This window comes from Xenopus laevis, chromosome 3L (genome assembly GCF_017654675.1).
Source record: "Xenopus laevis strain J_2021 chromosome 3L, Xenopus_laevis_v10.1, whole genome shotgun sequence".
NCBI lineage: Eukaryota > Metazoa > Chordata > Amphibia > Anura > Pipidae > Xenopus > Xenopus laevis.
The window spans coordinates 65,354,152-65,362,777 of NC_054375.1; the positions used below are offsets into that span (position 1 = coordinate 65,354,152).

At 37.7% G+C, this 8,626-nt stretch overlaps 1 protein-coding gene across 3 annotated transcripts; it reads left to right on the forward strand.

The window, feature by feature from the left end:
* Positions 1-372: 372 nt before the first annotated feature.
* On the forward strand, positions 373-8,368 carry LOC108711086 (dual specificity tyrosine-phosphorylation-regulated kinase 2). Of its 3 annotated transcripts, none has more exons than XM_018252438.2 (3): positions 380-528; positions 1,392-1,512; positions 3,448-8,368. In XM_018252438.2, exons 1-3 carry the CDS (start codon positions 455-457, stop codon positions 5,047-5,049), a joined length of 1,797 nt encoding a protein of 598 aa, XP_018107927.1. In that variant the 5' UTR covers positions 380-454; the 3' UTR covers positions 5,050-8,368. The 3 variants fall into 3 exon arrangements, with proteins under 3 accessions (XP_018107929.1, XP_018107927.1, XP_018107928.1); XM_018252439.2 differs by having other exon boundaries at positions 514-528; positions 1,276-1,512; XM_018252440.2 differs by lacking the exon at positions 1,392-1,512 and having other exon boundaries at positions 373-528.
* The last annotated feature ends 258 nt before the right edge of the window (positions 8,369-8,626 follow it).

Sequence of the window (8,626 nt, forward strand, 5' to 3'; positions counted from 1 at the left end):
ATATAAATATAAAAAAAAAAAGTTTTCTCTTTTGAGAAATGTATTTCAGTGCAGTATTCTGCTGGAGCAGCACTATTAACTCGTGTTTTGGGGGAAAAAACATGCTTCCCATGACAGTATCCCTTTAATTTGACCTGGCCCCGGTTTGCACTTGGGTCAAATGAGGCTTTGAACGCAGCAGGTACTGTCCGAGCAGACAATATAAATGACGTTCTGAGGGAATATTGGGAAGGGAGGGCATGACTGTATTCATTTGTATTCTTTAACAAAAGCAGAAGGTGCGAAACTGCGAACAAACGGAAAACTAATTGTTGTGAGTGGACCTACTGGCACATAACATTTTGTTGTCACTAAGTAAACCCGGGCTACACCGTCTCTACTCTTCATCCCCACAAGGCGGCTACGTGACGCGTCACTGCGTTTAGGTGTAGCCGTGACGCCACAATCTCGCGTGATGAGACTTGTGCCGTCGGGATTTTCTGGAAGACGGGAGGCAAGGAGCTTGCAATTAACAGCTTTGCTGGACGGGTAAGTAGAGAGAAGCGGGACAGTTGGGCAGTAGGCACTTACTACGATTGGCTACGTCGCAGCTTGAATATCCCCCCCGCCGCAGCCTGTGCAATTCCCATGCGGCTCTACCGGGGCTACAACTGCTGTGGCAAAACGAGCTGTACAGAAAGCTGCATAGGGAACATACGATTCAGCCACCCTAGCAACCGCCCTCATCTCTCTAGTCTGCAGCTCACTGACAGCATGGCGGGGCGGTAATCCGAATAAGTGCAGCACTGACGGCCCCCACATAACACAGCACCCCCCAAACCCACCGGTGATGTTTCCCCTCCCCCATGGCGGCTCTGCTCAGCTTTCACCACAGGCTTCCAATTGTGGTTTCAGCAGAGTTGGGGGAGGGCATTTGATGTGCTATGGTAACAGCTTCTTTGTGTCAGTCTCCGGGGGATACATTTAGCAGGCACCACCGGAACGAGCTCACCTCCATGTATCCGGGGTCCCCTGTTTTCTTTTAGCCCCCCACACACTCACAGGCTCCTTTGTGTATTGTGCTGTACTATTTGTACAGATATGCAATAAATCACTGGAACACTGACAGGCAGACAAGGGCAGACACTGCAGGTTACAAACAAATATGCTGTCTGTCTTGGAAATACTGTTAGTTCCATTTTCCCCTTGTGCTTATCTTGGAGCATAGATTTATCCCTATTAACAGTGGTACCCTTCACATTATTAGCAGCCTGAGCATGTCTACTCTTTTATTAGGACAAATAAGCTAAGACTAAACTGACAGTGCCAGCCTAGTTATATGGAGTTATTGGGGGACATATTGTTCATTCCTTGTCCTGTGATATGGCGTGTGTTTTGTGTGCTGCATGCAGAGGAAGCGAAGGCATCAGGCAGTTGCAGCCCTGTTTGGGATTACCACCATCTGCAGCTGGAACTGGGCCACCAACCCCCATATCATTGCCACCTCTCAGAACCAGCAATCCAACACGCAGGGTAAGGAGAGCTGATCTAAAATATACTAGCTTGGTGTATATTATTCTTCACTTATTTCCCAGTGAGAAGAGAAATTAGCATTTTCCCTTTTAATGTGTGTGATTTCATACCTTCCCCCTCCTCCATGTTTCAACTTCCAGCCAGATAATTGGTATTAATAGAAATAAATGTGCAAGGTATAGTCAGGCTGACAGCCAGACACTGTTAGTCACTATCTCATCTCTGTGTAGCGGAGCTGAAGAAAACAGCAGGGCCGAGTCTCGGTACATTATGTGTGGAAATTATTCTTTTTCTTTCTCACCATACTTTTATATTTTCTGGAGAATGCGCAGTTTTATAGAGGGTTGATTTTTAACAGATTAAGCCTTATCTGTGCTTATGGAAAATAGAAGGAAGAATAATTGAATACTAAGAATATAACATGGAAATGCCGTATTTAAGTTTCAAATGAAAGTTAAAATGATAATGTGGGTTTTAATGGTGTGTATATTTCTGATTATTAAACATCGTTCTGAATTATGTTGAAAATGTATATGTGAAATAGCATGTTCCAATTTATGCAATTTGTTTTGTAGCTTGCTCAAGCGATTTTGCTTTTATATCTCAAGAAATGCATCTAGTTATATGCATTAGATGCAGAATGTCAAATCATACCCAGAACATGAGTATTTCATTTGTCATTTTATTGTCATAATGCAGATATATATACACACTAATTTAACAGTACCAAATGTTATGGAGTTTATAATTTTTATTTGTCAGTGTTTTTGTAACTCCTGTCCTTTTTAAAAAAAAAACAGGGGTTCTTTCAATTATTTTTTTTCCTGTGCAATCCGTATTCATAGAAAAAGATCATTTCAATATGAGTAGAGCAGCTGTCATTAGTGGAGCAGTGACACTCTGACAGCTGCTCTGCTTTGCAAAATATTTTAGAACTGCATATAGAGGAACAGGCTTTTGAAATTATCTTTTGTTCAAGTGTATAATTTTTTTTTTGGTTTATGCCTTGTATTGCACTGCTAAGGCATAAGCCATATCTGTGCATGATGCCCACATTTATTTTTCCCCTTACGGTATTGATTTGAATTTTGACCTCAGCATTTTGTAGGTCTGTGGGCAGTGGTTAACGCTACAGATTGCCCCTCCATTAGCTTTAAATTGAAGGAGCCTTGTCATTTGGTGTTTCGGAGTGATAATCACACTTAAGATTGTAAGAAATGCATTCAAAATTGCTTGTTGACACAGTTTAGCATACCAGCTTAATGAAAAACTATATAATTTGAAGTATTTCTCCATTTAGTTTTCTTTAAATAGTAATGTATGCATCTAAAGTTTACTGCAAACTGCAACTGTTGGTTGTAAACTCCTATATTTCAATACAGTGTGTTTAACTTATCTTGTGCTATCCTGCAATGAGTTGCAGAATACATTAATATGTTGCAATGTGGACCCTTATAGTTGACATCACTAATGGGAACAAAGCCTATAGTCTCTCTGGGAATATTGTTGTTCCAGCTTGTTAGACCTACTGAAGGGGTCTGGGTAATTCCACAACCGTTTAGTATGTAACAGAAGGGGTGGGGGATGTTGATGAACCAGTCACTGAGTGATGGCTGCTTTGTGGCTCACTTAGTGGTAAGTTTATGATCCTATCAGCTTTTCCCATAATGGTATGGAGCAATCTGGGTTCCTTTTATTAACTATTTTGTATATATACTGTGAGTCTGGAAAAAATATAAACATGCTCTCTTTGTGTTAGATTGGTTGTATGGTGCAATGTCTCTGTTTAACTTTTCTGTTTATTAAAGCTTATTTTTGTTCTGCTGTACTTGTGCTGTATATTTGAAGTTAGTGAATAGGAATCATCCAATCCAGAATGTAATTTTTAGAGTGACACTTTTTTTTTGTTTTAATTTACAATTTGTTTTGTTTCAGACTGGAGGCAATAAGCACACAATGAATGAACATCTACATGTGACCAGTCATGGACAGATACAGGTGCAACAACTGTTTGAAGAGCACAGCAACAAAAGAACTGTTCTGACAACACAACCAAATGGGCATACAGCTGTTGGCAAATCCAGTTTACCTGTTGTTACAGAGAGGCCGTTTGAAAGCACTCATAGGAGACAAGGAAGCTCTAGCTCTTTAAAATCAGCAGAGGGCATAACCAAGTTGAAGTGTTCTTCATTAACTCCTGAACAAGCAATGAAGCAATACATGCAGAAGTTGACTACTTTTGAGCATCATGAAATCTTTAACTACCCTGAAATTTATTTTTTGGGTCCAAATGCTAAGAAACGTCAAGGTGTAATTGGCGGCCCAAACAATGGTGGCTACGATGATGATCAGGGTTCATATGTACAAGTTCCGCATGATCACGTTGCCTACAGGTATGAAGTTCTGAAAGTTATTGGAAAAGGAAGTTTTGGGCAAGTTGTTAAAGCTTATGATCACAAACTTCATCAGCACGTGGCATTAAAAATGGTAAGGAATGAAAAGCGTTTTCATCGGCAGGCTGCTGAGGAAATCAGAATTCTAGAACATCTGAAAAAACAAGACAAAGACAACAATATGAATGTCATTCACATGCTGGAGAACTTCACATTCCGCAATCATATCTGTATGACATTTGAATTATTGAGTATGAATCTCTATGAATTGATCAAGAAGAATAAATTTCAGGGCTTTAGCTTGCCTTTAGTTCGCAAGTTTGCTCACTCAATTCTGCAATGCTTGGATGCTTTGCACAAAAATAGAATAATCCACTGTGACCTTAAACCTGAAAACATTCTGTTGAAACAACAGGGCAGAAGTGGCATTAAAGTTATAGATTTTGGTTCTAGTTGTTACGAGCACCAGCGTGTATATACGTACATACAATCACGTTTCTACCGGGCACCAGAAGTTATTATTGGAGGTCGCTATGGAATGCCTATTGATATGTGGAGCTTGGGTTGTATACTTGCAGAACTGTTGACTGGCTATCCACTTTTACCTGGAGAAGACGAAGGTGATCAGCTGGCATGTATGATTGAGTTACTGGGTATGCCTTCCCAAAAACTTCTAGATGCTTCAAAAAGGGGTAAAAATTTTGTCAACTCCAAAGGTTACCCACGCTATTGCACTGTTACAAGTCTGGCTGATGGTTCTGTGGTATTAAATGGTGGTCGCTCACGAAGAGGAAAACTAAGAGGCCCCCCTGGAAGTAGAGACTGGGTTACTGCTTTGAAGGGCTGTGATGATCCCCTGTTTCTTGATTTCCTGACACAATGTTTAGAATGGGATCCTTCTCTCCGAATGACACCTAGCCAAGCACTGCGACATCATTGGTTGAGGAGGCGATTGCCAAAACCTCCAATCGGAGAAAAGATCTCTTCTAAAAGAATAACAGAAAGCACTGGTGCTATAACCTCTCTTTCTAAGTTACCTCCAACATCAGGCTCAACTGCAAAGTTAAGAACTAATCTGACCCAGATGACTGATGCCAATGGAAATATTCAGCAGAGGACAGTGTTGCCAAAGTTGGTTAGCTGATTTACTGGACATCTAGCATCAAGAACACCTTGCTGAGCCTTATGCATACAAAGCAGCAACTCGGATTTGTACCATTTTTAATTGCTCAGATTATTTTAAATACATTGCAACAGGTGTATTTTTATGTAATCATGAAATTGTTAAACAATGGGGACAATGCTTTAAGGTTTTATACCTTTTTGTGATTTGTAATTGGCCTTGCTTAAGATAGGAAGTGTCAAATTCAGTGGCTGGCCACTGATTACTACGTGACTGTTAAAACTTATTTATTAATGTCAAAAGTGTTTAGTTATAATTCATTCATATTTAACAGGATTTTGCTCTGTGTGCCATAGGCCTTTTAGAGCATTGAAAACATGTCTAATACATACACAGATCGGTGCATTTTGGCTTTTGTGTAATGGGCCTTGCACAAAGTTGGCACAACTTACAGTAACATTTGTTTGCATTTGGAACAATTAAATGAAACTGATTTGTGTTCGACTGAAAGGTTCTGCATTTATACTTTAAATTAAGCAGTTTAATCACTTCATTTAATGAAGGTATTTCAATACCTTTTTTGTTTTTTACTTATTTTTGACATAGCCAAAGGATTTAATTTTACCTTATTAAATATACCTTTAGATATACTCTATATGTAGGTGATGAAAACATTTTCTCAACATGAAAAGGGCATTGATAAGCAAAATTTTAAACTATTGATTTGTGTTGGTTGCAATGTGTTTTTTTTGAGGGGGGGCGTTATCTACTGGTTTTATGCAAAGTGAAGTCAATTTAGTATTTTTCATGTAGAAGGCATTGGTATTACTGAAGGATGAGTAGGATATTCATATTTATAAGGAAAAAGAGAAGTGTTGCAACCTTGTGCTGTGAAACAGCTTTGTATAATGGGATTCAATTAACAGCTGTAGTTTGACTGTTATCACCTTTCCCCTTAGCCTACAGATTGCTTAGCTGTTAGATTTCTTCTTCTTTCCTACAGTTTGTAAGCCACAGCATTTCAAGGAGTAGTTCAACCAAACAAACAATGTTAGATGTTAATAAAAGTACTTTAAATGGGCATTACTAATAACCTTGTATACTTGCCATGAAACGTGTTCTTTCCCCTCTCCCTTTATTACTACTACGTTGTTTCACTGTTAATTACAGTAGCTTAAAGCGAAAGAGTTGTCTAGATAAGTTTAAGAGCCACGAATGGCCTATTAAGTACTTTTATACATATTTAACATTTTATTTTTGTGAAATGTCCAAAAATTTAAGTTTAATTTAAAAGTGGGGGTATAATTGTGGTTACATGGTATTTGCAGCTCTGCTTTTTAAATTTTATTTTACTTAAAGCATGGTCCCCAAAAAAAATTGCTAAAATGTTTCTGGCTACGTTTTTAAACTTAAGTGCAAGTCAAATAGCAAACAGAAAATAATGGCTATAACTATTTACTTCAAGTTCAGGATAATTTACTTTTTTGTGCCTATTTGGATTCAGACCACACTTTATAATCCAGCAGTTGGTTAGACCCTTGAAATCATTGTTGTAGTAATCAGCCTGCTCTAATTCAAGGTTTATCCAGAACAGTATATAAGGACATACTTCAATTCCCAGGCCACTGGATAGCATTCAAGCAGCTTGACAAGTTATCTCCTAGATCCTCATGGTGCAGTTTAGTTGTCATTTTCTAATTCTTTGGTGACAGATTGAAAAGAAACAATATTTTGATACAAATATCTTTTTATATTCTGACCACTGAAAACTGATTGCACTATTTGATCTCTGATTGGCAAACTTTTCTGTACCAGAAACTTTTAGACAAGGGGTGACTCACAAGCACTAAGAACATTCTCAGTAGCTAAGTGAGAAACCCCTTTGATACATGTATTTATTTTCTTGGTATTTGAGTAAAGTGATATATAAAGTTGAATTATAAGAAAGACGTTACTTGTCCATACTTTTCTATTAATGTCCATTTGGCCATTTTTCAAATGTAAGTGCTTATGGAAAGCTTGCTGAAGCTAACTTTGTTTTTATCTTAAGGGCTTCAGAGGTTGATCTGTAATAAGTTGTCTTGGAAACAGTAAGTCTCACAGGTTACCATTGTCTAGGGAAGTCTTACCTATTTGCAGCATTTGGGATAGCACAGTATGATGCTGTATCCTTGGTTGCAGTCTTGCGTGGCACATTCCATGCACATATTGGGACATTTTTGTCATACAAGTGTTTTGCTATATGAGTTCAACAGTTTAAAACTAGAAGCGTTTATGTGAACAGTACAGGATACTTTATGATCTTAGTGTGAATTATGTGCCTTTTTGTTATTAGTGCTACTTTGTCAGGCATATTTTGGCCTACTTTATAAAGGATAGCAGCTAAAGGCAATTATATTACAGTTTTACTCTAAAATGTCTTAAAATATTCATCATGCTAAGAGGCCTTAAAAGTAACCATAGCTCTGGCAGGTTGTTTAAGGCTGGCCAAGTATGCTGCTAGTAAATGCTTCCTTAGACTGTGAGGTCCCAAAAGACCCGTTGGTTACCTGTTTTTATACTTTTCATCATTTCTTTTTTTCAGGATTTTTATTATACTAGTGAAACAATCTTAATTAGTGTGTGAATTTACCTCAAGCTGTTTTTCATTTTTAAGGTGTGATCAATCCCAGGGCATTTGGTAAAAACCAAGGTGCATTCCTTTTATATTTACTGGCTGGAATAAACCAGCCAGTGATTTTTATAATTTAGGTGCAATGCACATAAGCCACTTTTGATGTATAGTTCGGGTATACATCTCTTGGACATTGGGTTGTATTGGAATCTCAAAGAAGAACTGTAATTTATACAGTATATAAAAATGCCCTTGATTCATTCACTTCTTTAGAGATTCCCACATAGCCCAATTGTATGCAGTTTGCATAAAAAGACACAATGACTTCTTTCTTGTTGGCACTTTTACATCTCTGTAAAACATGTTGGTTCTAAAAGCAAATTTTTAACTGCTCACAAAACTGCTACAATTGTCTAGGCCATGACAATTTCTATTGAGCAACATCTTAGACATGTGACTGTAATATGCTGCAATTGTGTGTACTGATGATCTGTGAACATTTGGAGTGAATGTGGACTTTGTGTATATTTTGTGTACATTTTCTGTAAGATGCTGCTGGCGCCACTCTGCATTCTCTATGTTGTAGTGGAATAGAATCAAAGTGGTGAAATTTATAATACTGTATGTATTGTACAGCAGATGACAGACGTATGAACATTTAGTGAACACTTGTTAAATTTTATTGTTGTGGCCAGAGATCATTTCAGAATAAAAATGTATGTTCAACTCCTAGTCTTCAGATGTTTATGTACAGCTTCAATGACACCTAAAAAATGTAGTTGGTTTGCATGTAAATATGTATATATAACTTTATTTATAAAGCTCTATAATAACATGCAGCACTGTACAATATATAATAGACCTAAGACTTTAGGCATATGAACAGAATTATTTATATTGTATATTTTAGTGCTACTTGAACAGTGTTTGAATTTGACCCTTTTACACAGCTGAAGTTCTAACATTACCACATATGAAAAGCAT

Coding starts and splice junctions, on each gene's coding strand:
- LOC108711086 (XM_018252438.2), top strand. CDS start 455: ATGAGACTTGTGCCGTCGGGATTTTCTGGAAGACGGGAGGCAAGGAGC. Junction 529..1,391: donor TTAACAGCTTTGCTGGACGG/GTAAGTAGAGAG, acceptor TGCTGCATGCAG/AGGAAGCGAAGGCATCAGGC. Junction 1,513..3,447: donor CCAGCAATCCAACACGCAGG/GTAAGGAGAGCT, acceptor GTTTTGTTTCAG/ACTGGAGGCAATAAGCACAC.